The 27573-nt window shown below is 41.2% G+C and overlaps 7 protein-coding genes across 7 annotated transcripts; all 7 read right to left on the minus strand.

Moving 5' to 3' along the window:
- Window positions 1–264: 264 nt before the first annotated feature.
- LOC142963059 (protocadherin alpha-8-like) lies at window positions 265–2906 on the minus strand. The gene is made up of 2 exons (XM_076103759.1): window positions 561–2906; window positions 265–276 (listed from the first exon to the last, which is right to left on the minus strand). The coding sequence occupies exons 1-2, from the start codon at window positions 2904–2906 to the stop codon at window positions 265–267; spliced, it is 2358 nt and encodes a 785-aa protein (XP_075959874.1).
- Window positions 2907–3974: 1068 nt separating this feature from the next.
- Window positions 3975–6341, minus strand: LOC142963060 (protocadherin gamma-A4-like). Its single transcript, XM_076103760.1, has one exon. It carries the CDS (start codon window positions 6339–6341, stop codon window positions 3975–3977), a length of 2367 nt encoding a protein of 788 aa, XP_075959875.1.
- A 178-nt stretch (window positions 6342–6519) lies between these two features.
- Window positions 6520–9273, minus strand: LOC142963062 (protocadherin alpha-8-like). Its single transcript, XM_076103761.1, has 2 exons — window positions 6922–9273; window positions 6520–6582 (listed from the first exon to the last, which is right to left on the minus strand). The coding sequence occupies exons 1-2, from the start codon at window positions 9271–9273 to the stop codon at window positions 6520–6522; spliced, it is 2415 nt and encodes an 804-aa protein (XP_075959876.1).
- Window positions 9274–10246: 973 nt separating this feature from the next.
- LOC142963063 (uncharacterized) lies at window positions 10247–15881 on the minus strand. Its single transcript, XM_076103762.1, has 2 exons — window positions 13530–15881; window positions 10247–12655 (listed from the first exon to the last, which is right to left on the minus strand). The coding sequence occupies exons 1-2, from the start codon at window positions 15879–15881 to the stop codon at window positions 10247–10249; spliced, it is 4761 nt and encodes a 1586-aa protein (XP_075959877.1).
- Window positions 15882–16065: 184 nt separating this feature from the next.
- On the minus strand, window positions 16066–19036 carry LOC142963064 (protocadherin alpha-6-like). The gene is made up of 2 exons (XM_076103763.1): window positions 16688–19036; window positions 16066–16086 (listed from the first exon to the last, which is right to left on the minus strand). The coding sequence occupies exons 1-2, from the start codon at window positions 19034–19036 to the stop codon at window positions 16066–16068; spliced, it is 2370 nt and encodes a 789-aa protein (XP_075959878.1).
- Window positions 19037–19923: 887 nt separating this feature from the next.
- LOC142963065 (protocadherin alpha-3-like) lies at window positions 19924–22287 on the minus strand. The gene has a single exon (XM_076103765.1). The coding sequence runs from the start codon at window positions 22285–22287 to the stop codon at window positions 19924–19926; it is 2364 nt and encodes a 787-aa protein (XP_075959880.1).
- A 133-nt stretch (window positions 22288–22420) lies between these two features.
- Window positions 22421–25511, minus strand: LOC142963066 (protocadherin alpha-3-like). The gene is made up of 2 exons (XM_076103766.1): window positions 23151–25511; window positions 22421–22504 (listed from the first exon to the last, which is right to left on the minus strand). Exons 1-2 carry the CDS (start codon window positions 25509–25511, stop codon window positions 22421–22423), a joined length of 2445 nt encoding a protein of 814 aa, XP_075959881.1.
- Window positions 25512–27573: the final 2062 nt, after the last annotated feature.

The following is a 27573-nucleotide window of genomic DNA, read 5'->3' on the forward strand; positions in this document are numbered from 1 at the left end:
TCAAAATAACGTTGCCTTCATCAAAAGAAGTATGGATCGACTAAAAACAATATGTACAGTTTCCAGAGTATTTTAAAATCACAGATGCTGAATATTCGCCGTGAGAGTACAGGATGCATCCACTGCTGAAATATAAAAACCCATCCCACAAAGGGGAGGACGCATATCTCTGACAAAAGGCTTCTCATGAAACTCTTTTCTGCTCACATACTGACACCAAGTGATCACTTTCCACTGATTGTGTTCCTCCACAAATATAAGAGTTTACGGTTTAACCTTTTTAAAATATTAATCGTGATTTCATTACGGAATATGGATAGTACAAACTATACAGTTTATGGCTTTATAAAACATAATGACAGCGAAAAATGTGGTTTCAGCACAATGGATAGCGACATTATAACTCAGACTGGCCTGTAGGTTCATTCAAAGAACATTTATTTAATCACAAAACAAGACATGTCTGTGTGCTAGTACCCCAGTTGAACCGCAAGGCCTATACAAATAGGTATATGAAGAAATAACATAAACCAAAGTTTCGGCGACGGAAACCAGCTTACCTCTCCAGATGCCTGTCTCCTGTCAGGGAGCACGAGTGTGTTCGCGTGGCTGCCCGGGACTATAGTAGATCCTACACTCATTCTGGGTCCAACTAACATGTAGCGTTTGTCTCCAGATCTGTACTGGATGCTGTGACACAGTGTCCCGTCATAATTAGTCTCTTGTAGATATTTAGAAGTATAGTCTGTGGATTTAGAGCACTGCATTGCAATCAGCACGATGATACTGATGAGAAAAAGTGTTGAAACTGAGGCCAAAGTTAACATCAGGTAAAAAGTCACATTATTATCCTCCTCGTCATGTGTTGCACTTTTAACATCAGCAGCAGCAAAAGCCTCTTTGGGCTCCACGACTTTGACGATCACAGTAGCTGTTGCTGAGAGTGACACGTTCCCATTGTCTTTCACCAGTATGACCAGTTTATGCTCAGCCTCGTCTGTCTCTGTGAATGAGCGAAGTGTTCTGATCCGTCCTGTATAGCGGTCCAACCCAAAGAGACTGTGGTCAGTAACTGCCTGCAGTGAGAACAGTAACCAGCCGTTATATCCTATATCAGCGTCATAGGCTCTGACTTTAGTCACCAAGTGTCCTGCGTTCACATTGCGGGGAATCTCCTCCACACCTTCAGCAGAACCGTTAGAGCTGACTGGATACAGGATGACTGGAGCGTTGTCGTTCTGATCCAGAATGAACACGTTCACTGTGACGTTGCTGCTTAGTGACGGAGTTCCAGAATCTGTGGCAACAACTTGGAACTGGAACGTTTTCAGAGTTTCAAAGTCAAAACTTTTTAGCGCTGAAATGTGTCCATTGTCAGAGTTTACATTTAGAAAAGATGTTAGATAATTTTTTCTGGCAATATGATAAGAAATAGCTGCATTGTCATTGACATCATAGTCCGTTGCACTTAAAGAGAATACCGACGCTCCAGCAACGTTATTTTCTATCAGGTAAAACTCTAATGGATTTTGGGAGAAATGTGGTCTGTTGTCGTTTACATCCGATATCTGAATACTCAGTGTTTTAACAGTATATAAGGGAGGTTCACCACAATCGGTGGCTTTTATTGTTATTTCATAATGTGACACCTCCTCTCGATCCAAAATTCCCTTCGTGACAACTGAATATATGTTCTCCTTATAAGAAGGCTTTAATTCAAAAGGAACGTCTGAAGTTAAGCGTGAGATAATTTTTCCATTCACACCGGAGTCTTTATCCGTCACACTAATAAGTGAAATAACTGTTCCAGGCTTTGAGTCTTCAGACACTGTATTTGACAGTGATGTTATTTCTATTTCTGGTGGATTATCATTGACATCTTTTATTTTTATAATGACTCTACTCCTCCCTATTAATGGAGGTGTTCCTTTGTCAGATGCCTCAACATCTAGTTTATAATTCTCGGATTCCTCAAAATCCACGACTCTTGTCAATTTAATTTGTCCACTTAAACTATCTAATTCAAATATTTCGTAGACTTTACGTGCTAATGTTCTGCTGAGGCTGTACTCAATTTCCCCATTAGTCCCTTCATCTGGATCTGTTGCATTCACTCTTGTAACAGTAGTACCAACTGGGACGTTTTCATATATTTCAATTTGGTAAGTGTCTTGACTAAATATCGGACGATTGTCATTAACGTCAAGAACAATAATAGAAACATTTAGTGTTCCTGATCGTTGAGGTTTACCTCCATCAACTGCTGTTACAAATAGCAAGTGGGTATTCTTTTGTTCTCTGTCCAAGGACTTCTTCAGCACTAAAAATGGTATTTTTTCCTCATCGCTTGGACTAAATTCTATTTCAAAGTGATCATTTGAAGTTAATGTATATATGCGGATAGAGTTAATTCCAGCATCGGGATCACGGGCCGCATGCAGCTGGAATCGAGTTCCTGGAGATGTTTGTTCTGCTATTTGAAATTGCTGTTCTTTTTCAGGAAAACTAGGAGAGTGGTCATTTACGTCAGTTATTTCTACAACTACATGGTGCATTTCCAAAGGGTCTTCAACCAGGATTTTCAGCTCCATTAAGCATACACCACTACCGCGACACAGCTCTTCTCTGTCGATTTTCTTACGGACCTGTAAGGCACCATTGTCCGGGTTTACCTCGAAAAAAGTGTCCTTAGATCCAGACACAACTCGAAATCGTCGATCAATCAAAGAGGTTTTGTCCAGACCAAGATCCTTAGCAACATTTCCAACCACGGTACCTTCCTTCATCTCCTCTGGAATAGAGTACCTCAATTCAGCCAAAGTCTGCTTTCCGAAACACAGCAGTAAGGAAAAATGAAAAACAAACCAACAATGGTCACTTGAGCGATATCGTCTTTCCATCCCCATCGTTATCTAACAACACATACACACAGCAGGTGTCTGCAGAAAATGAAACGTATATCTCCGACCTTTTTAGTATCGCATGTGAAGAAAACACACGACGCAGTCTCATCCAACTCGCACCCTTAAATCAGATGTAACCTAATGTGAGGTACCAGACAAAAGCTTTGTTAGGGGAGGGACTGGGTCCTTTATGGCCATATTGATGTAACAGTGACACCAAGAGGGCAACCTTTTACACAATTTAAAGTCGTTAATGGCATATTAGCATATATATTTTTGGTCAGAAAATCCTCCTGCATATCTCACTGCAGAAGTGGAGATTAATCATGTTGTGTAAAACCAACATGATCACAAACGCATAATGCCATGAACAGTACAACATCATTGGAGCTGCCGATATGTACTTTGTTTTGTTCTCTTTGCTATACTAAAAAAACAAAAGACTGTATGCATTAATAAATTAGCAATAATCTATATAGCTTAGACTTCTCAATGGTATTGCAAATGAAGTGGTTGAACCATTTTGTTTTTTTAAGCTTTGCTCATATTCTTGCCTGACAACAATAAAGTAATTGCATTTCAGCACCATGGAAAGCGATGCCAAGCAGAATTGCAGCCTTTTTCCTGTCTTAATTAACCACATTATTCATGTCCTTAATTATTATGCCGTTCTTACAAAGATGACAACTACTACTGCATATCAGTGTAGGCATGCGATGTTTTGAATCGTAATACAATTATAGATGTTTGATGAATAAGTTCTCTGCTCAAAAACAGGCCTACAATCCAGTGAGGCATTAGTTTTTTCCTCTCACTCGGAAACGAAAATCATTTATGTGCGACTCTACGGATGACAAGTTCTAAGAAAACAAACAGAAGCAGAAAGCTGAGTTCAAAATTATAGTAAGCTGACATCATCAACTCATCTGTTCTTTTGAAAACAGAACGCACAGTAGCATTTACAAACCTGTCTGGACGTAGTTTAAACACACTTACTAAGACAACACACATACCACCAACCTCAAAACATGTGATACACATCCGAACGGAAGATCCCATACTTGCTACATTTTAGAGTCTTACCTCTCCAGGTGTCCTTCTGTCAGGGAGCATGAGTGTATTCGCGTGGCTGCCCGGGACTATAGTAGATCCTACACTCATTCTGGGTCCAACTAACATGTAGCGTTTGTCTCCAGATCTGTACTGGATGCTGTGACACAGTGTCCCGTCATAATTAGTCTCTTGTAGATATTTAGAAGTATACTCTGTGGATTTAGAACACTGCATTGCAATCAGCACAATGATACTAATGAGAAAAAGTGTTGAAACTGAGCCCAAAGTTATCATCAGGTAAAAAGTCACATTATTATCCTCCTCGTCATTTGTTGCACTTTTAACATCAGCAGCAGCAAAAGCCTCTTTGGGCTCCACGACTTTGACGATCACAGTAGCTGTTGCTGAGAGTGACACGTTCCCATTGTCTTTCACCAGTATGACCAGTTTATGCTCAGCCTCGTCTGTCTCTGTGAATGAGCGAAGTGTTCTGATCCGTCCTGTATAGCGGTCCAAACCAAAGAGACTGTGGTCAGTAACTTCCTGCAGTGAAAACAGTAACCAGCCGTTATATCCTATATCAGCGTCATAGGCTCTGACTTTAGTCACCAAGTGTCCTGCGTTCACATTGCGGGGAATCTCCTCCACACCTTCAGCAGAACCGTTAGAGCTGACTGGATACAGGATGACTGGAGCGTTGTCGTTCTGATCCAGAATGAACACGTTCACTGTGACGTTGCTGCTTAGTGACGGAGTTCCAGAATCTGTGGCAACAACTCGGAACTGGAACGTTTTCAGAGTTTCGAAGTCAAAACTTTTTAGTGCCAAAATATCTCCATTTTCAGAGTTTATATTCAGAAATGATGTCACTGCATTTGCATAAGCTGCATCTCTGAGAATATGATAAGAAATAAGAGCATTGTCTCCCTCGTCATGATCAGACGCAATTAATGAAAATACCGACACTCCTGCAGGGTTATTCTCGGTGACGTAGAAATTGTATTGCCTCATTAAAAACTTTGGGCTGTTGTCGTTAACGTCGGATATAATAACTCTCAACGTCGTTTCGGTTGTTAAGGCTGGTTCACCTGCATCTTTTGCGATTACTGTTACATCATGAATCGATTTGTTTTCCCTGTCAAGCTGTGACTTTGTCACGACAGTGTACATGTTTTCCTGTATTGAAGGTGTTATTGTGAAAGGGACATCGCCTTTTACAAAGCAAAGAACTTTCCCGTTTACTTCAGAGTCCAAATCCGTAATGCTAAGAAGTGCTACCATTGTTCCTGATCTGGAATCTTCTGAAATTGTGTTAGACAGTGACGTCACCTCAATTACAGGTGCATTGTCATTTTTGTCTTTAATATTTACACTCACGCTTTTGTCCGTTCTAAATGGAACAGCACCGCTGTCGGAAGCTTGAATATCTATCTCGTAACTGTCATCCACTTCATAGTCTAATTGTCCTTTCACAGTTATCTCACCTGTGATCGGGTCGACATCAAACAGTTCACGTACTTTAATATTTACATTACCGAAAGAATAGCTAACATCTCCATTCAAACCGTCGTCCATATCCGTGGCATTTACTCGTATGACTATTGTTCCAATCGGTGCATCTTCATTTATATCTGCAGAATACACATCTTTTGTAAAAACTGGCGCATTATCGTTCACATCTAGAACATCTATAAATATATCCATGGACCCTGATTTAGGAGGTTTGCCTCCATCCAGGGCTGTAAGAAGTAGTTTGTGGCTGCTCGAGGCCTCTCTGTCTAACGGGCTTTGTAATTGTAAAATAGGCACTTTGACATCTTTTCCGCGATCTTTCACTTCGAGCCGAAAATGATTATTAGGACTTAATTTGTATTGTTGAACGGAATTCATACCACCATCTGGATCAAGAGCAGCATGCAACTGAAATCTGGTTCCCGGTAAAGTGGACTCCGAAATCTCTATCCTTTTGTTGTCTTCCGGAAAAGAGGGCGAATGGTCATTTACATCTAACACTTCCACAGCAACATAATGGATCTCCAGTGGGTTTTCTAGGACGGTCTTCAGGTTTATCAAACAGACATTGGTCCGCTGGCATATTTCTTCACGGTCAATGTGACGATTTACATATAAAATCCCATCATTTTGGTTTACTTGGAAAAGGGGTTCGGTGGAGCCAGAGACAATACGAAATCCCCTTGCTTTTAATATGATTGGATCTATTCCGAGATCCTTTGCAATATTCCCAACAGAAGTCCCTTCTTTGACCTCCTCCGATATAGAATATCTTATCTGTCCCGATGCCTTTCCAAAAATCAGACTCAGAGACAGCACCAAGCCCATCCATTTGTTTCCTTGTCGCCAGGAGTCCTGTCGGCTGTGTTCCATTGTCTGGTTTCAATGTATAAATCCAGTGAATACCAAGTGATACAGACTGTTTACATGTCCTTAATTGAAGAAAAATCACCGCCTTACAATGCGTGCGGGTTGTATGAACGCGAAAATCATAAGAACAAAGCTCATTCGGAGAATATTGGTCTGCCCCCTGAATGCTTTAGAGGCAGTCTCAAAGACCGATGATGAAGTCCTGTGATGCGTATTTCTGGTTGTTTAGTGCCACCATGCGATTCTATCACAAAAACGAATTAATCTCTCCTTTTGACAACATAATCTTACAATCAAACACTGTAGGCTACATAGTGTCGATTCACCGGTCATCTCACATGACAACAAATCAACTATGCAAACAGATTTCTCACGATATTGTAAATGTATTCTGTAAGTTGTATACTTCGCATTTGAAAGTGAAATACTAAAACTTCATCAAAATAGTGTGACACATAATCAGTGTAAAAGTCGATAACCCTTGTTGAAAGCAACACCTTGTGGATACAAAAAGTGTTCACGGCCACGGCCATTTATGTTATAGAAACACCAGCCTGAGCAATACTATTTAAACATTTCTTACCTCTGCAGTCGCACACCTCCTGTCAGGGAGCACCAGTGTGTTCGCGTGGCTTCCCGGGACTATAGTAGATCCTACACTCATTCTGGGTCCAACTAACATGTAGCGTTTGTCTCCAGATCTGTACTGGATGCTGTGACACAGTGTCCCGTCATAATTAGTCTCTTGTAGATATTTAGAAGTATACTCTGTGGATTTAGAGCACTGCATTGCAATCAGCACGATGATACTGATGAGAAAAAGTGTTGAAACTGAGCCCAAAGTTATCATCAGGTAAAAAGTCACATTATTATCCTCCTCGTCATTTGTTGCACTTTTAACATCAGAAGCAGCAAAAGCCTCTTTGGGCTCCACGACTTTGACGATCACAGTAGCTGTTGCTGAGAGTGACACGTTCCCATTGTCTTTCACCAGTATGACCAGTTTATGCTCAGCCTCGTCTGTCTCTGTGAATGAGCGAAGTGTTCTGATCCGTCCTGTATAGCGGTCCAAACCAAAGAGACTGTGGTCAGTAACTTCCTGCAGTGAAAACAGTAACCAGCCGTTATATCCTATATCAGCGTCATAGGCTCTGACTTTAGTCACCAAGTGTCCTGCGTTCACATTGCGGGGAATCTCCTCCACACCTTCAGCAGAACCGTTAGAGCTGACTGGATACAGGATGACTGGAGCGTTGTCGTTCTGATCCAGAATGAACACGTTCACTGTGACGTTGCTGCTTAGTGACGGAGTTCCAGAATCCGTGGCAACAACTTGGAACTGGAACGTTTTCAGGGTTTCAAAGTCAAAACTTTTTAGGGCTGAAATGTGTCCATTTTCAGAATTTACATTTAGGAAAGACATGATGTCGTTTTGAATTCCTTCTCTAACAATATGATATGAAATCGCTGCATTTTCACTCAAATCGTCGTCCTTTGCACTGACAGAGAAAATTGATCTTCCTGGAATATTATTTTCTACAAGATAAAACTCTAAAGGGGCTTGTTGGAAATGTGGACTGTTGTCGTTTACATCTGATATCTGAATACTCAGTGTTTTAACAGTAGATAAGGGAGGTTCACCACAATCAGTTGCTTTTATTGTTATTTCATAATGTGACACTTTCTCTCGATCCAAAACTCCCTTTGTGACAACCGAGTACGTGTTCTCCTTATAGGAGGGCTTCAATTCAAAAGGTGCGTCATTCGATATTTGCGAAATAATTTTTCCATTGACACCGGAGTCTTTATCTGTGACGCTAATAAGCGAAATAACTGTTCCAGGCTTTGAGTCTTCGGACACTGTACTTGACAGTGAGGTGACTTCTATTTCCGGTGGATTATCATTGACGTCTTTAATCTTTATAATGACTCTACACTCACCTGCTAGTGGAGGTGTTCCCCTATCTGATGCCTCAACATCCAGTTCATATGCGTCATTTTCTTCATAGTCCACCACCCCTTTAACTATAATCTCTCCAGTTAATTTGTCCAATTCAAACATATCGTAGACTTTACGCCTTACGGTTTTTCCGAGGCTATACTCAACTTCCCCATTAGTGCCCTCATCCAGATCTGTTGCATTCATTCTAAATACTGAAGTACCAAGAGCAACGTGTTCCTGTATTACAATTTGGTAAATCTCCTGACTAAATATTGGACGATTATCATTACTATCAAGAACAATAATAGAAACATTTAGTGTCCCGGATCTTTGTGGTTTACCTCCATCAACTGCTGTAACCAGTAGCGTGTGTTTATTCTTTTGTTCTCTGTCTAACGATTTCTTCAGCACCAAAAATGGTATCTTACCCGCATCGCTTTGACGGATATTTACTTCAAAATGTTCATTTGACGTCAAAGTGTATGTACGGATAGAGTTAATTCCAGCATCAGGATCACGAGCAGTGTGCAGTTGAAATCGCCTTCCCGGTAATGTTTGTTCAGCTATTTCAAATATCTGTTCCCTTTCAGGAAAACTAGGAGAGTGATCATTTACATCAGTAATTTCTACAAGCACATAGTGTATTTCCAAAGGGGTTTCAACGAGGATCTTTAGCTCCATCAGGCATTCACCGCTGCCCTGACAGAGCTCCTCTCTGTCAATGTGCTTGTCGACGTACAAAGCCCCATTATTCTGGTTTACCTCAAAAATAGCGTCCTTACTTCCAGATACAACACGGAACCGTCGAGCAATCAAAGAGGTGATGTCGAGGCCAAGATCCTTCGCAACATTTCCAACAACAGTTCCCTCTTGTACCTCCTCGGGAATAGAGTACCGTATCTGAGCCAAAGCCTGTTTTCCGAACAGCAGTAGAGCCAAATAAAAAGCCAACCAGGAGCAGTCCTTTGTCCGAGATTTTGAATCGATCCCCATCGTTATCCAACAACACATATACATACGGGAGGTTGTTACTTCAACAAACAATTATTTATATCCAACTCTCTGAAGATCGCACATTTTCAAAAACCAATACGTGACTCCATCGGCTCGTGTGCTTGATTCAGTAACCTTCTTAGCTCTGTTCAGTAGAAAAGAAAAGCCTTGAAAGGGGAGGGAGAAAACCGTTAATGGTTTACCGATGTAATAGTGACACCCAGAGGTAATTAACAAACTGCACTATTTTAACACAAACAGTTTGAAGTCATGCATTCTTTTAGAAAGACAGCTATTAATTCATAATTGAAATACTTTTTTTTTCTTTAACATTACATGTCTGTTTGACACAATCATGCGTTTCAGCACCATAGACAGCATCATCAAGAAGCAGCACAGCCTTTCCCTCTAATGATAAAAGTAGTTCAGTATTATTACGACTAGGTGCATATTGCTCAAACAACTCAACAGAAACACTGTAACATCTTCGAACTTATCATGCAGTTGGTTAGAATTTGGAATATTCTGAGACTCATATCAAAAACCCACTTCCTAAATATTCCCCAAAACAGACGAAGTACTCTTGGGCTGGGAAACGAGACCATTTTCTTTTCAGCACCATGGACAGTGGTCATAATCAAAGGAAATATATCATAGTTAGGAGTGTGTTTGTGCATGACAACCCAGAGGAGAGACAGGCAGTGAGAGAATAGCAGAGAGCAAGGTGTAGCTGCTGTAGACGGAGCTATCTTGTCACGTAGAGCATTTTACTATTGACTTGTATTCTAAAATAACTGTCAATGTAAATTATCACTGATAAACAAGACATGAACATGATAGAAACTCATACTTTGTTGAAAGTTGGTACTGTTATCGGTGCAAAAGGTTTTAGAGACACAATAAGAAGCAAACTTTGAGCAATGCACAAACAAATTATTATTAAAATCTCAGTATATTGCATTAAACACTGTTTTTAAAGTCTTACCTCTCCAGATGCCTGTCTCCTGTCAGGGAGCATCAGTGTGTTCGCGTGGCTGCCCGGGACTATAGTAGATCCTACACTCATTCTGGGTCCAACTAACATGTAGCGTTTGTCTCCAGATCTGTACTGGATGCTGTGACACAGTGTCCCGTCATAATTAGTCTCTTGTAGATATTTAGAAGTATAGTCTGTGGATTTAGAGCACTGCATTGCAATCAGCACGATGATACTGATGAGAAAAAGTGTTGAAACTGAGCCCAACGTTATCATCAAGTAAAAAGTCACATTATTATCCTCCTCGTCATTTGTTGCACTTTTAACATCAGCAGCAGCAAAAGCCTCTTTGGGCTCCACAACTTTGACGATCACAGTAGCTGTTGCTGAGAGTGACACGTTCCCATTGTCTTTCACCAGTATGACCAGTTTATGCTCAGCCTCGTCTGTCTCTGTGAATGAGCGAAGTGTTCTGATCCGTCCTGTATAGCGGTCCAAACCAAAGAGACTGTGGTCAGTAACTTCCTGCAGTGAAAACAGTAACCAGCCGTTATATCCTATATCAGCGTCATAGGCTCTGACTTTAGTCACCAAGTGTCCTGCGTTCACATTGCGGGGAATCTCCCCCACACCTTCAGCAGAACCGTTAGAGCTGACTGGATACAGGATGACTGGAGCGTTGTCGTTCTGATCCAGAATGAACACGTTCACTGTGACGTTGCTGCTTAGTGACGGAGTTCCAGAATCTGTGGCAACAACTCGGAACTGGAACGTTTTCAGAGTTTCAAAGTCGAAACTTTTTAGGGCTGAAATGTATCCATTTTCCGAATTGATATTCAGAAAAGATGCCATGTCATTATGTCCGCCTTTCTCTCTAATTATACGATAAGACACTGCTGCATTGTCATTTAAGTCTTTATCATTTGCACTAACAGAATATATTAATGCGCCAGGATTATTGTTTTCCGTCAAATATAATTCCAAGGGACTCTGTGAAAACTCTGGGACGTTGTCATTCACATCTGACACCTGAATACTCAAAGTTTTGAATGTGGAAAGTGGAGGCTCACCATAATCTGTAGCTGTTATTGAAATGTCATAATGTGACAGAGTTTCTCTGTCCAATGTGTCTTTTGTCACTAAAGAGTACATGTTTTCTTTAAACGATGGTTTTAATTCAAATGGTACATTCCCCGTCAGACTGCACATTACTTTGCCATTCAGGCCGGAATCAATGTCTGTAACACTAATAAGAGAGATCACGGTCCCATGTTTTGAATCCTCTGGGACCATGCTTGATATTGATGTCACCTCTATTTCTGGTTCATTGTCATTTACATCTTGGATCTTTATTATAACTCTGCAGTCCGTTGTTGTCGGGGGCTGACCTCTGTCAGAGGCTTGTACGTCTAACTTGAAAACATCAGCTGTCTCATAGTCAATTTGTCCTTTAACTCGAATCTCGCCTGAATTTATGTCTAGAGTAAATAACTCCAACACCTTGGCATTCATGTCACCTCCAAAGGCGTACTCGACATCCCCGTTAGCTCCCTCGTCCAGATCAGTTGCTTGGACTTTTATCACAAGCGTTTCGAAGGCAACATTTTCTTGTAATATCACAGAATAAACCTCATTCGAAAAAGTTGGTCTGTTGTCATTGATATCGAGAACCATGACTGTAAGATTAAGATTAGCTGATTTTAGTGGTGTCCCTCCATCCATAGCGGTTAAAATCAAGCAATGGTTGGTTTTCTGCTCTCGGTCCAATGGCCTCTGCAACACTAAGAAGGGAATTTTATCTTCTCCCCTTTCTCGAATTTCAAGATTAAAATGATCGTTTTGACTAAGTTTATAGCGCTGGACTGAATTTACTCCAACGTCTGGATCACGTGCGCCTGGTAATTGAAATCGTGCTCCTGGCAAAGTATTCTCCGTTATTTCTAGAACCTTTTCTTTCTCGACAAACATCGGTGCATGGTCGTTAGCATCCGTTATTTCCACCGTGACATAATGGATCTCAAGTGGATTTTCAACAACGATTTTCAGATCTATTAAACAATCAACATTTCTATCGCACAGCTTTTCTCTATCGAGATTCTTATGAACATACAAAACGCCATTGTTCGGGTTTACCTCAAATAGCGCGTCCTGAGGTCCAGACACAATACGAAAACGCCTGTTTATCAATGTACTGACATCAAGGCCCAAATCCTTGGCAACATTTCCAATAACTGCTCCTAGTTTAACTTCCTCTGGAGTCGAGTATTTTATTTGAGCCGAAATCAGCTCAACAAAGCCAAACAGGAGAGAGAGAAATAAAGGACCCGTCCAAGACGTCATTCTGCCTCTTTGTCCTTTGTTTCCTTTGGTGTAATCATTTGAAATAGCATCCACAAATATATTCCTCTTCAAACACCTTTAGTTCTCCCGAGATTGTATTTCAGAAAACCACGTTCGCGACGGAGAGATGATATCAGAATCGAGGGCATTATTTGCGTTCGAGCTGGAATACACAATTTGAAAGGGGCAGAGTCAATTTTGACTGACGCCTTAGCAATACTCTAATGTAACACTGACACCCAGTGGACCACCAAATGCCTTCGTTTAGTATAAAGGAGAAAAATAATATAAAACATAGAACAGAAACATCCCCAGTGCGAAGTTGAGTCTCACGAAATGCTCCACAGTCAACTACATTTTGAGCTTATTCGCAACAATATCGCCCGACAGCCAACAGCAAATGAAACAAACAGGTTGCAATAGCTTAGTAGCCCGTTGTCACCAACCACTGAAGTATTTCCATTACTACTCAGGACTATGATTCTAAGATACATAAGACAAAAATTCAGCACCATGGACAGAGCAATAATCTTATATGGTCGATTATCTTAACTAAGTAGTCTACATTATCGAGTGTTGCTAAAATAAGTAAAATACTCTCTCTTCTAGTCTAGATACGTTTAAAACACCACAACGTGAGCAAAATCATCACGACAAGATTCCAGTATGGACAGCAGGACACAACATGTTATGCTGGTAACAGTGCTGGACTAAATAGCAATAACACATTTTACGATTTCAAGAGAGGGAACGCATTGCACATTGTCAGACTTTGACCAAAACCATATGGCAACAATTTAGCTCTTTCACAAACAGCAAACATTTTATTTAAAAAAAACTAACCACCATGGCACATATCCATTTAGAGAAAGTATAAGTCAGCCAAAAAGTTACAATATAAAAGTCGTACAGTATCTATTATAATCATGCATTGTCTTACCTCTCCAGGTGTCCTCCTGTCAGGGAGCACCAGAGTGTTCGCGTGGCTGCCCGGGACTATAGTAGATCCTACACTCATTCTGGGTCCAACTAACATGTAGCGTTTGTCTCCAGATCTGTACTGGATGCTGTGACACAGTGTCCCGTCATAATTAGTCTCTTGTAGATATTTAGAAGTATATTCTGTGGATTTAGGGCACTGCATTGCAATCAGCACGATGATACTGATGAGAAAAAGTGTTGAAACTGAGCCCAAAGTTATCATCAGGTAAAAAGTCACATTATTATCCTCCTCGTCATTTGTTGCACTTTTAACATCAGCAGCAGCAAAAGCCTCTTTGGGCTCCACAACTTTGACGATCACAGTAGCTGTTGCTGAGAGTGACACGTTCCCATTGTCTTTCACCAGTATGACCAGTTTATGCTCAGCCTCGTCTGTCTCTGTGAATGAGCGAAGTGTTCTGATCCGTCCTGTATAGCGGTCCAACCCAAAGAGACTGTGGTCAGTAACTTCCTGCAGTGAAAACAGTAACCAGCCGTTATATCCTATATCAGCGTCATAGGCTCTGACTTTAGTCACCAAGTGTCCTGCGTTCACATTGCGGGGAATCTCCTCCACACCTTCAGCAGAACCGTTAGAGCTGACTGGATACAGGATGACTGGAGCGTTGTCGTTCTGATCCAGAATGAACACGTTCACTGTGACGTTGCTGCTTAGTGACGGAGTTCCAGAATCCGTGGCAACAACTTGGAACTGGAACATTTTCATTGTTTCGAAGTCAAAACGTTTTAGCGCTGAAATGTGTCCATTATCAGAATTCATATTTAGGAATGACGTTACGTAATTTTGACTCCCTTCTCTTACAATATGATATGAAATAGCTGCGTTTTCATTTAAATCACTGTCTGTTGCGCTGACAGAGAAAATTGAATTTCCAGCAATGTTATTTTCTTCCAAGTAAAACTGTAATGATTTTAGAAGGAATTGTGGTCTATTATCGTTTACATCTGATATATGAATGCTAAGGGTTTTAAATGTCGACAAGGGAGGTTCACCACAATCGGTGGCTTTTATTGTTATTTCATAATTTGACACCTCCTCTCGATCCAATACATCCTTAGTAACTACTGAATATATGTTCTCCTTATAAGAAGGTTTTAATTCAAAAGGCACGTCTGAGATTACGCTTGATATCATTTTTCCGTTGACACCCGAGTCTTTATCCCTCACACTAATAAGTGAAATGACTGTTCCAGGTTTTAAATCTTCGGACACTGTATTTGACAGTGAGGTGACTTCTATTTCCGGTGGATTATCATTGACGTCTTTAATCTTTATAATGACTCTACACTCACCTGTCAGTGGAGGCGTTCCTTTATCGGATGCCTCAACATCAAGTTTATAAACGTCGTTTTCTTCATAGTCCACTCGTCCTTTTACTCTAATCGCTCCAGTTAATTTGTCCAATTCAAAAATGTCATATACTTTTTTCTTCAGAGTTTTTCCAAGGCTGTATTCAATTTCCCCATTGGGGCCTTCATCGGGATCCGTAGCATTCATTCTAAATACTGAAGTAGCGATGGGAACGTTTTCCTGTAATACAATTTGGTAAATCTCCTGACTAAACATCGGACGATTATCATTAATGTCAAGAACAATAATAGAAACATTTAGTGTCCCGGATTTTGGAGGTTTACCTCCATCAACTGCCGTAACCTGTAGAGTGTGTTTGTTATTTTGTTCTCTGTCTAAGGATTTCTTCAGCACTAAAAATGGTATTTTGTCCTCATCGCTTTGACGGATGTCTACTTCAAAGTGGTCGTTTGACGTCAAACTATATGTGCGAATAGAATTAATTCCAGCATCGGGATCACGAGCAGTGTGCAGTTGGAATCGCGTCCCTGGCAATGTATGCTCAGCTATTTCAAATATCTGTTCCCTTTCGGGAAAACTAGGAGAGTGATCATTTACATCAGTAATTTCTACAACTACGTAGTGTATTTCCAAAGGATTTTCGACTATGACTTTTAGCTCCATTAGACATGCACCACCGCCGTGACAGAGCTCCTCTCTGTCGATCTTCTTATGCACATACAGAGCCCCATTGTTCTGGTTTACCTCAAAAAATACATCCTTGGATTCAGAAACAACACGGAACCGTCGGCCAAACAAAGCGGTGATGTCAAGGCCAAGATCCTTCGCAACATTTCCAACAACAGTTCCATCTTGTACCTCCTCTGGAATAGAGTATCTGATTTCTGCCGAAGCCCGTATTCCGACAAACAACAGGAGAGCCAAATGAAAAGCAAAACAGGAGCAAACCCTTCTTTGAGTTTGTCGTTGGATCCCCATCTTTTTCCAACAACAAATACACAAAAACCCGTTGCTGCAATACGAGTCTACTTCAAACTCATCGTGAGTTGCATATTTAATAAATTGCACAACATCATTCCGTGGGGTGGCAAGCTCGATTAAATTCCCTTCTATGCTTCTTTCAGCCGGCAAACAAAAGCTTTATGAGGGGAGGGACGAAGAATCAAGGTTTCCCAATGTAATACTGACACCCAGAGGTAATTGGGTACAAGGATAAATAAACGAATATGCAATGTAACCCTCTACGCTTTGTATGAACAAAAACAACTTTGTGGATAGTAATTGGAACCATTCATTTTGCTGGTCTTTTTCTTATCGATGGTAGTCCAATATTAATCTCAGTACTCACATGTCAACAACAAACACCAGTAACTTCAACTTTCCTAATATTTCTTTTTTACATAGAATTAACAGTTTTATCTATTTCAAATGTTTGACATATGCCTGAAAATTACAAACGAGTGGAAAGTGAAGCATCGACACAAATTTGCTCTATGGCCTTTGTCAACATATTATAGCAGAGAACCTATAAGCCCTTTGGAGCTCTGACTTGAATACATCTCTATTCAGTGAACACCGTCCAGTGAAGACATCATCTGTAATTGAAGTCAGACTAACGTTTAAGATCCAAATTATGAGCTTCAAACTTAAACAGACTTGGTTTAGTTTGTTTTGAGCAGTTTGTTTTCTGTACAAGGTCCTTATATATGCAATTAAGCACAACGCAATGACAGAAGGCAGTTCATGTAAAAACATTATATATCCGATTGTTTTCTGACTCTTACCTCTCCAGGTGTCCTCCTGTCAGGGAGCACGAGTGTATTCGCGTGGCTTCCCGGGACTATAGTAGATCCTACACTCATTCTGGGTCCAACTAACATGTAGCGTTTGTCTCCAGATCTGTACTGGATGCTGTGACACAGTGTCCCGTCATAATTAGTCTCTTGTAGATATTTAGAAGTATAGTCTGTGGATTTAGAGCACTGCATTGCAATCAGCACGATGATACTGATGAGAAAAAGTGTTGAAACTGAGCCCAAAGTTATCATCAGGTAAAAAGTCACATTATTATCCTCCTCGTCATTTGTTGCACTTTTAACATCAGAAGCAGCAAAAGCCTCTTTGGGCTCCACGACTTTGACGATCACAGTAGCTGTTGCTGAGAGTGACACGTTCCCATTGTCTTTCACCAGTATGACCAGTTTATGCTCAGCCTCGTCTGTCTCTGTGAATGAGCGAAGTGTTCTGATCCGTCCTGTATAGCGGTCCAACCCAAAGAGACTGTGGTCAGTAACTTCCTGCAGTGAAAACAGTAACCAGCCGTTATATCCTATATCAGCGTCATAGGCTCTGACTTTAGTCACCAAGTGTCCTGCGTTCACATTGCGGGGAATCTCCTCCACACCTTCAGCAGAACCGTTAGAGCTGACTGGATACAGGATGACTGGAGCGTTGTCGTTCTGATCCAGAATGAACACGTTCACTGTGACGTTGCTGCTTAGTGACGGAGTTCCAGAATCTGTGGCAACAACTCGGAACTGGAACGTTTTCAGAGTTTCAAAGTCAAAACTTTTTAGAGCCAAAATGTCTCCATTTTCAGAGTTGATATTCAGGAATGATATTATATCATTTTCAGTTGCTCCTCTTGCAACATGAAAATAAATTGCTGCATTGTCATTCACATCTTTGTCTGTTGCGCTGACAGAGAAAATTGACGCTCCAGCAACGTTATTTTCTATCAGGTAAACCTCTAATGGATTTTGGTCAAAATGTGGACTGTTGTCATTTACATCCGATATCTGAATACTCAATGTTGTAAATGTTGATAAGGGAGGTTCACCACAATCGGTGGCTTTTATTGTTATTTCATAATGTGACACCTCCTCTCGATCCAAAAATCCTTTAGTGACAATTGAATATATATTCTCCTTATAGGAGGGCTTTAATTCAAAAGGCACGTCTGATGTTATGCTTGTTATAATTTTTCCATTAACACCCGAGTCTTTATCGACAACACTAAGCAGTGAAATGACTGTACCAGGCTTTGAGTCTTCAGATACTATATTTGACAGTGATGTCACATCTATTTCTGGTGGATTATCATTGGCGTCTTTAATCTTTATAATGACTCTACACTCACCTGTCAGTGGAGGCGTTCCTTTATCGGATGCCTCAACATCAAGTTTGTAAACGTCGTTTTCTTCATAGTCCACCAATTCTTTAACTCTAAGTTCTCCAGTTAATTTATCTAATTCAAAAATGTCATATACTTTTTTCTTCAGAGTTTTTCCAAGGCTGTATTCAATTTCGCTGTTGGTGCCTTCATCGGAATCCGTTGCATTAATTCGAAACATTGAAGTACCGACTGGGACATTTTCGTGTAATGTAATTTGGTAAATCTCCTGACTAAACATCGGACGATTGTCATTACTGTCAAGAACAATAATAGAAACATTTAGTGTCCCGGATTTTGGAGGTTTACCTCCATCAACTGCTGTAACCAGTAGCGTGTGTTTGTTCTTTTGTTCTCTGTCTAACGATTTCTTCAGCACTAAAAATGGAATTTTGTCCTCATCGCTTTGACGGATGTCGACTTCAAAATATTCGTTTGTAGTCAAAGTGTATGTGCGAATAGAATTACTTCCAGCATCGGGATCACGAGCGGCGTGCAGTTGGAATCGCTTTCCTGGCAATGTTTGCTCACCTATTTCAAATCTCTGTTCATTTTCAGGGAAACTAGGAAAGTGATCATTGACATCTGTAATTTCTACAACTACATAGTGCATTTCCAAGGGGTTTTCGACGAGTATTTTTAGCTCCATTAGACATGCACCACCACCGTGGCAGAGCTCCTCTCTGTCGATCTTATTATGGACAAACAGAGCCCCATTGTTCTGGTTTACCTCAAAAAATGTCTCCTTTGATCCAGAAACAACACGGAACCGTCGGTCAGATAACGACGTAATTTCAATGCCAAGATCTTTCGCAACATTTCCAACAGCAGTTCCTTCTTTCGCCTCCTCTGGAACAGCGTATCTTATCTGAGCAAAGGCCTGCTTTCCGATAAAAAGCAACAGAGCCACTTGAAACACAAACACATACTCCCTTTTTCGACCTTTTCTTTCGGCCCCCATCATTATACTACAACTTCAAAAAAACACGATAAAGGATTTTACTGGCACAAAAAAGCTTTATATCCAACCCGTTTTCCATCAAATAATAAAAAAATGCACAACGCGAATCCATCGGCTGTGCTTCATTCAAATATGTGCCCTGCTGTAAATGCCAGACAAAAGATTTTTCAGGGGAGGTACAACGTCTTCAATAGTTTCCCAACGTTGCAGTGACACCCGGAGGTCATTAAAGGAACGAAATATACTATAGATATAATCAAGGATATACTATAGCTTTGTCCAATTCAAAGTTAGAAACTTTATTGAAAGTTAACACATCGCTTGTTTTTAAGCAAGATTTTTTTTTATCTAACATTCACTCGTGTTCACACACCACAGGCACAGCCTACCGAGCGATTTGGGGTTAAGTGTCTTGCCCAACACATTGACATGGACTAGCGAAGCCGGGGATCTTTTGATTGAAGCACAACCCGCGCTATCACTAAGTCACAGTCGCCCCAAATGTGATCGTGTTGCTACATAATTATGTTTGAAAACAAATAGTCAAGATATTTCAGGAAACATGGGAAGATGTCCAATCAAATGTCATCAATTTTTCATTCATTCAGTCATGTTGCTCAGTATTTAAACAATGAAGCCCATACAAACTGAACACAGAACTCAACAGAAACACCACAAACTCTATGCCTCTCAATCCGTTACTTGTTATAATTCCACGGACTGTTTAGAGACGCAACTGTCAAAAATAAATTGACCAAGTGTTGCTAAGCAGATAAATGATTTATAGATGTCTTAGTAAGTCTCCTTTACTCGATAAAAGAAAAGCGTTTCAGCACCATGGACAGCGGTCACCAATAAGCAAAGAGCTGTATTTGTGGGTAATGCTTTTAAGATCTTACCTCTCCAGATGCCTGTCTCCTGTCAGGGAGCCCGAGTGTGTTCGCGTGGCTGCCCGGGACTATAGTAGATCCTACACTCATTCTGGGTCCAACTAACATGTAGCGTTTGTCTCCAGATCTGTACTGGATGCTGTGACACAGTGTCCCGTCATAATTAGTCTCTTGTAGATATTTAGAAGTATATTCTGTGGATTTAGAGCACTGCATTGCAATCAGCACGATGATACTGATGAGAAAAAGTGTTGAAACTGAGCCCAAAGTTATCATCAGGTAAAAAGTCACATTATTATCCTCCTCGTCATTTGTTGCACTTTTAACATCAGCAGCAGCAAAAGCCTCTTTGGGCTCCACGACTTTGACGATCACAGTAGCTGTTGCTGAGAGTGACACGTTCCCATTGTCTTTCACCAGTATGACCAGTTTATGCTCAGCCTCGTCTGTCTCTGTGAATGAGCGAAGTGTTCTGATCCGTCCTGTATAGCGGTCCAAACCAAAGAGACTGTGGTCAGTAACTTCCTGCAGTGAAAACAGTAACCAGCCGTTATATCCTATATCAGCGTCATAGGCTCTGACTTTAGTCACCAAGTGTCCTGCGTTCACATTGCGGGGAATCTCCTCCACACCTTCAGCAGAACCGTTAGAGCTGACTGGATACAGGATGACTGGAGCGTTGTCGTTCTGATCCAGAATGAACACGTTCACTGTGACGTTGCTGCTTAGTGACGGAGTTCCGGAATCGGTGGCAACAACTTGGAACTGGAACGTTTTCAGTGTTTCAAAGTCAAAACTTTTTAGTGCGGATATATGTCCGTTTTCCGAGTTTACATTCAGGAACGATGTCATATCACGATGCAGCCCATTACCTCTCACAACGTGGTATGCTATTGCTGCATTTTCATTCAGATCACTATCAGCAGCGCTGACAGAAAATATTGATGCGCCCGGGGTATTGTTTTCTACCAAATAAAGTTCAAACGGATTGTGACTAAAAAGCGGCCTGTTGTCATTTACATCTGACACCTGAATACTCAAGGATTTTCGTGTGGAAAGAGGAGGTTCACCACAGTCCGTAGCTGTTATTGTGATATCATAACGCGACACAATTTCTCTGTCTAAACGCCCCTTTGTGACAAGAGAGTACATGTTTTCCTCAATGGATGGCGTCAAATCAAACGGAACATTATCCAAGATTTTACAAATAACTTTACCATTTAAGCCCGAGTCTTTGTCCGTAACACTAATAAGTGATATTACTGTGCCAGGCTTTGAATCTTCTGGGACTAAGTTGGACAATGATGTTACCTCAATGTCTGGCTGGTTATCATTCATATCTTTTATTTTTATCACTACTCTACTTTCGGCCGTCCAAGGTGGCTGGCCTTTATCTGATGCCTGCAGATCCAGTCTATAAATCTCCGTGTCCTCAAAGTCCACTTTTCCTTTCATTCGAATCTCACCAGTGACGCTGTCTAATTCAAATGTATCATGGACTTTTTTCTTCTGTGTTTTTCCAAACGTGTATTCAATTTCGCTGTTCAACCCTTCGTCTAAATCTGTAGCGTTTATTTGTATTACAAGAGTTCCTATCGGGGCATTCTCATCTAATGACACAGTGTATATGTCTTTGCTGAATACAGGGCGGTTATCATTTGCATCCAGCACAGTTATAGTCAAATTAAGGCTCCCAGATTTCGACGGACTGCCCCCATCAAGAGCCGTTAACACTAAATGGTGTTCTGACTTTTGCTCCCTATCTAGAGGCTTTTTCAGGACTAAAAATGGTATCTTGTCCTCCTCGCTGTCTCTTATTTCAATATCGAAAAAATCATTTGTGCTCAACTTATATAATCGAACTGACTGTGGACCGATATCAGGGTCTCTAGCAGCATGGATTTGGAAACGAGTACCCGGAGGAGTATGCTCTGCTATTTCCAGTTTCTGCTCGCTTTCTGGAAAAATCGGTGAATGGTCATTAATATCCATTATTTCAACGCCAACGTAATGTATTTCCAGTGGGCTTTCTACAACAATTTTTAGGTTTATCAAACAAACCTTGATTCCATCACAGAGCTCTTCGCGGTCCACAATATGTCCAATATACAACACTCCATTGTTTTGGTTTAATTGAAACAGAGCATGGTTGGGCCCCGAAACAATACGAAACCGCCGGTCCGTCAAAGTGTTGATGTCAAGCCCTAAATCCTTGGCAACATTTCCGACTGGGGATCCGACTTGTACTTCCTCTGGAACAGAGTATCTACGCTGAGCCAAAATCCGTTCTCCACAGCACAGCAACAAAATCCCGACAACCCACCAGCAGCTCACTCGGCGCCTTTGTCTTCGTTCTTCCATTGTGAAGCAAACAAAATGAAGGCTTTCTTTTAGCAAAATACAGTGAACCAATTGCTCATCGAACCAGTCTGATAAGATCCATTTCACGATTCTCAAATGTAAGCTTTCACACATACATATTATTAACTGCTGTTCATATTACTTGATGCATAGCCATGATGTGTACTCCGTCAGCGTACCTCCTCGATAAGAGATGATCCAGAGATGGGCAGGGCCTCTACAGAATGAGCAACACAACCACTAGTTAGGCCACACTGACACCATGTGACCAGTGGGCAACAATACCATACGAAATCCCAAATGTTTCGCTTTACTAACTTCTTCGCTATTAAAATTGACTGCAATATGCCTGATTGCCCATGCTGCAATTAGTACAGTTGTGTAGAACACACGATGAGCTGATTACAACCCCCCTTCCCATGCATTCCTCATAGGATCAGGCATTCCTCATCCAACGTATCATGGTATGTTTCTCAGACACTCATAATCAGCGTGCGACTCAGGTGTGTGGTTAATGGATAATCGATGAAGACAAACAATAACACCTGCAATCAAATGCTTTGTTAGAACAGGAGACACGCATTGTAAATCTGGCCTCACTTAATACAAAGCATGTGGCTGAACGTAAGGATACTAACTGAATGTGGAATACAGTCTTTATTCAGAACAACAGGCCGAGTGATTATTTGCATTTGTTTGCGAAACATTAATTCAACAAAATCACCCACACAAAAAAAAATGTCAGCACCATGGACAGCCCCATTTCACAGCAGCGGAAAGGGAACGGCAAAGAAAAACATATGTATTGACTACAACTAAATACTGTTGTGCGAATGATGTAAATAGAACAATGTATATCTTACCTCTCCAGTTGCCTGTCTCCTGTCAGGGAGCACCAGAGTGTTCGCATGGCTGCCCGGGACTATAGTAGATCCTACACTCATTCTGGGTCCAACTAACATGTAGCGTTTGTCTCCAGATCTGTACTGGATGCTGTGACACAGTGTCCCGTCATAATTAGTCTCTTGTAGATATTTAGAAGTATACTCTGTGGATTTAGAGCACTGCATTGCAATCAGCACGATGATACTGATGAGAAAAAGTGTTGAAACTGAGCCCAAAGTTATCATCAGGTAAAAAGTCACATTATTATCCTCCTCGTCATTTGTTGCACTTTTAACATCAGCAGCAGCAAAAGCCTCTTTGGGCTCCACAACTTTGACGATCACAGTAGCTGTTGCTGAGAGTGACACGTTCCCATTGTCTTTCACCAGTATGACCAGTTTATGCTCAGCCTCGTCTGTCTCTGTGAATGAGCGAAGTGTTCTGATCCGTCCTGTATAGCGGTCCAAACCAAAGAGACTGTGGTCAGTAACTTCCTGCAGTGAAAACAGTAACCAGCCGTTATATCCTATATCAGCGTCATAGGCTCTGACTTTAGTCACCAAGTGTCCTGCGTTCACATTGCGGGGAATCTCCTCCACACCTTCAGCAGAACCGTTAGAGCTGACTGGATACAGGATGACTGGAGCGTTGTCGTTCTGATCCAGAATGAACACGTTCACTGTGACGTTGCTGCTCAGTGACGGAGTTCCGGAATCTGTGGCAACAACTCGGAACTGGAACGTTTTCAGTGTTTCAAAGTCAAAACTTTTTAGCGCGGAAATAGTGCCTTTGGCTTCGTTTATATTTAAAAAGGAAGTTAGGGTGGGCCCCGAACTCTTGCGGTCGAGTGAATATGTGACTGCAGCATTGTCGCCTCCATCAGCATCTTCAGCTCTCACTGAAAAAATCGACATCCCAGCCTTGTTGTTTTCAGGCACATAAAAAGCATATGGGCTTTCAGTGAACAAAGGACTGTTATCATTAACATCTAGCACATCTACATGTATCACCTTCGTTGATGACAGCGAGGGGTTCCCTAAATCCTTAGCCGTTATTGTGATATCGTACTTATGTATGGTCTCCTTATCTAGGTAGTCCCTGGTGACCAAAGAGTATGACTGTCCGTCAGGGGACGGCTTTAAGTCGAAAGGTAAATGACCGGACACACTGCCGACCACCTGTCCGTTCACACCTGAGTCGAGGTCCGTCACACCCATCAACGCCACCACCGTGCCAGGAGGTGCATCCTCTGGAATGCGACTTGAAAGGGATGTGATCTCTATTTCGGGTTGATTGTCGTTCACATCTTCCACTCTAACAACCACGTTGCAGTGTGTGGAGAGAGACACTGCACCTTTGTCCGCAGCCAGTATCTTAATATCATACACTTGCTTTTCCTCGTAATCAAGACCTCCTTTCACCGTTAGTTTGCCAGTTCTGTTATTCAAATCAAACGGTTCAGATGAGAGTCCTCTAATTTTACTCCGTAAAGAATATTCGATCTCACTGTTAACCCCTTCATCCGAGTCAGATGCGTTTACTGTCAGCAGAAATGTTCCTGCGGGTGTGTTTTCCTTTATTGTTATGGTGTATTTCTGTTTATCACACACTGGTGAGTTATCATTAATGTCAGAAACAATAACAGTGATATTAATAGTACCAGATTTTGATGGTTTACCCCCGTCATTAGCTGTTAAGAGTAGCCAGTGTTGAGCGGTGTGTTCTCTATCTAAAGGTCGCTGTAAGATTAAGAATGGAACCTTTCCATCCTCCCCAAATTCTTCCGTTTCCAGGCGAAAATACTGGTTGTGGTTGAGCTTATATGATTGTAAGGAATTCAAACCAACATCCAAGTCGTGTGCTCCTTCCATTTGAAATCGAGATCCAACTATGGCGGACTCCAGCACCTCTAATGTGTAGTTTTCTTCAGGAAATGTCGGCGAATTGTCGTTTACATCGAGTATTTCAACAGTTATTTGGTGCATCTCGAGGGGATTTTCTACAACGGCTTTCAGATTTGTGATGCATGGAGCAGTTTTTGCACACAGGTCCTCTCTGTTTATTCTCTGGTTCACTAACAAAACTCCATCTCTCGGATTTACCTGAAACAGATCCTGCTTTGTTCCTGACACAACACGAAGATTCCTATCCGTCAGTCTTCCAACATCTAATCCAAGGTCTTTTGCCACATTTCCAACTGCCGTGCCTATTTTCAATTCTTCCTGGATGGAATACCGTATTTGAGCAGATATTCCTTCCAAATGAGTCACAATCAGCAGGGCTAGAGAAAAAGAAATCCACACATCCAGCCATTGTTCCTTGATGTTCGTTCTCGACATTTTTAATAAAAAGCCTTTTAAGCAATGGTCTTCAATCTGTCAAAAAATTGTTCCGGGATTTTTCAGTTTCCTCTGACGGATATTAACGATAAAGGTCTGTTTCTGCCTCCATTCTGACAAAAAATGAAAGCTTTTTTAGTCCAGTCTCTCAATCCGTCTCTTTGGGTTATCACTGAATGCACTTGTAAAATAATGATACCCCCTCACGGACACAGCCACCGTGTAGATATATAGTGTAACAGCACCACCCATTGTCACTGTAACGATGGTGCGGTGACGATGATACGTTTTCCTCCAGTATAGCCTAAATGTGATCTTGCTGAAATACTTCCAGAAATCTGCATCCAGGCAGTAGGCGCTCCAAGTAGGAGTAGAAGTTTTAATCACACCAGGAAAAGTTGTTATTTTAACATTTCTCTGTGTTAAAGGTTGGGTCTTACAAGCGGATCCTGAAAAAACACAATATACAAACTGAGAGCGAGGCTTTTCTTTCCAACAATGTCTCAAATAGCCTATTTCAACCTTTATTTTTTTTATTTCCTGTCCTGTTGTATTACAATGCATGTTTCCCACAACTAGTTAATATTTATCATTGAAAACGCTGTTGCCCAAACAGTAGACCTTTCATTTTGTCACGGATGTGAAACGTAGCCACCCATTATATGCTGAGAAAGTAAGTACCAGTTTCATTATTTCTACAGACATTTCAGATAATAACTGTTGGCATCTAAGTGTGTCAGGTGAAAGTGAAGAATTAGAAAATCTATGCACGGGAGACATTTGTATTGTCTTTCCTGCAACAAATGTTAGTTTCCTGTAAAGCGCTGCACTATAATTGAATTATAGTGAAAATGAGATTTCCCTGAAAGAAAGATTAAACCCTTCATCAAATTTAGAATTTGGTTACATGTTGTGGTTATGCCAGCAATTCATTTAATTAATTGAAACTCTACCACTTGAACAGGCTCTATTTTTCTAGATTAAGGGCCACATTCTTTCCAGGAAATATGTTACAAAGAATTAGTTCGTCATTAAAAAATGATAGGCCCTAAAATAAAGCAAATGTTCTATTGTGTGGTAATGCAGGTACAGCTGCTGACATTCGCATTCTCTCTGCTTAAACTATATATGGTCTGCAGCACACTCCCACAATCGTTGTCCTATTGAAGAGGTGAGCAGTGACATCTCATGGACTGAACCTGCAAAAGCAGCTATGACGAGCCCACTCGTATGTCTGCTCTAAATGGTTCATAATGTAATTGTGCATTGTGCCCCATGCTGCTGCAGTGCATGAGATCATGCAGAATAAACCATGATAGAAAATGACAAATAACAATCATACTAACGGCAGCAAGGAAACGAAGTGACCTACAGAGTAAAAAAAAAAAAAAGAATCCCTGCACCCCTCCCACATTCTACGCAACGTATTGGTTCTGGAATTAGGCCAAACACATAAGTGCACGAGCGCTGCCGCATTGTGCAACACATCCTCCCATTTCTGCCTCCATCACTTCCCCCATTCTGCGTTGAGGCTATACCAGAATGTTTTAAAGCACCTCATCTGCCTTGGTTGGCAGATGTATCGATAATATTTAACAGAGAATGCTCATCTGATGTATGCACGCTGCGGGTGCTGCACTGTGAAAGAGGAAAGGGGGGGGGGGGGGGGGGGGGGGGCATGTCAGAATAATAAATTACAGACGGCTTCAGAGCACACGGCGACCTCCAGCGAACAGGCAGCATGTCGCCATGGCAACGCGGCTCTAATGGGCTAGTCGCTGTCCATGGTGCTGAAAGCAAGCAGTGCTCAGGAAGGAAGGAAGGAAGGAGAGGGGGAGGGATGCAGGAGCTGTGAATGCTGCAGACAAAGAAAGTCTGCCTTTTCCAAATGCCCTGATGCTGTTAATTATCTACAACATATATAATACATGTTTCTCTTAAAAATGATACACCTCCCTTATGGTTGAGTCAAAATAATCAAATTAATAATTTTGTAATGATCATGATCATCAGGGAAAAATGCCCAGATAATACTTGTTAAAGAAACGTGTGTAAAATATCA

Source organism: Anarhichas minor, unplaced genomic scaffold, assembly GCF_050575085.1.
Source record: "Anarhichas minor isolate MPS153535 unplaced genomic scaffold, ASM5057508v1 ptg000028l, whole genome shotgun sequence".
In the NCBI taxonomy this organism is placed as follows: Eukaryota; Metazoa; Chordata; class Actinopteri; order Perciformes; family Anarhichadidae; genus Anarhichas; species Anarhichas minor.

Bases quoted from the DNA above. Each gene is read 5' to 3' on its own strand.
- LOC142963063 (XM_076103762.1), bottom strand. From the start codon at position 15,881: ATGGGGATCCAACGACAAACTCAAAGAAGGGTTTGCTCCTGTTTTGCT. The intron at 12,656-13,529 runs GTAAGACAATGC...AGGTGTTTGAAG, and splicing joins ACAGGAGGACACCTGGAGAG to AGGAATATATTTGTGGATGC.
- LOC142963064 (XM_076103763.1), bottom strand. From the start codon at position 19,036: ATGGGGGCCGAAAGAAAAGGTCGAAAAAGGGAGTATGTGTTTGTGTTT. The intron at 16,087-16,687 runs GTAAGAGTCAGA...TCTGGGTGTCAG, and splicing joins ACAGGAGGACACCTGGAGAG to TATTACATTGGGAAACCTTG.
- LOC142963065 (XM_076103765.1), bottom strand. From the start codon at position 22,287: ATGGAAGAACGAAGACAAAGGCGCCGAGTGAGCTGCTGGTGGGTTGTC.
- LOC142963060 (XM_076103760.1), bottom strand. From the start codon at position 6,341: ATGGAACACAGCCGACAGGACTCCTGGCGACAAGGAAACAAATGGATG.
- LOC142963059 (XM_076103759.1), bottom strand. From the start codon at position 2,906: ATGGGGATGGAAAGACGATATCGCTCAAGTGACCATTGTTGGTTTGTT.
- LOC142963062 (XM_076103761.1), bottom strand. From the start codon at position 9,273: ATGGGGATCGATTCAAAATCTCGGACAAAGGACTGCTCCTGGTTGGCT. The intron at 6,583-6,921 runs GTAAGAAATGTT...TTTTTGTGATAG, and splicing joins GGAGGTGTGCGACTGCAGAG to AATCGCATGGTGGCACTAAA.
- LOC142963066 (XM_076103766.1), bottom strand. From the start codon at position 25,511: ATGTCGAGAACGAACATCAAGGAACAATGGCTGGATGTGTGGATTTCT. The intron at 22,505-23,150 runs GTAAGATATACA...CTCATTCTGTAG, and splicing joins GGAGACAGGCAACTGGAGAG to AGGCCCTGCCCATCTCTGGA.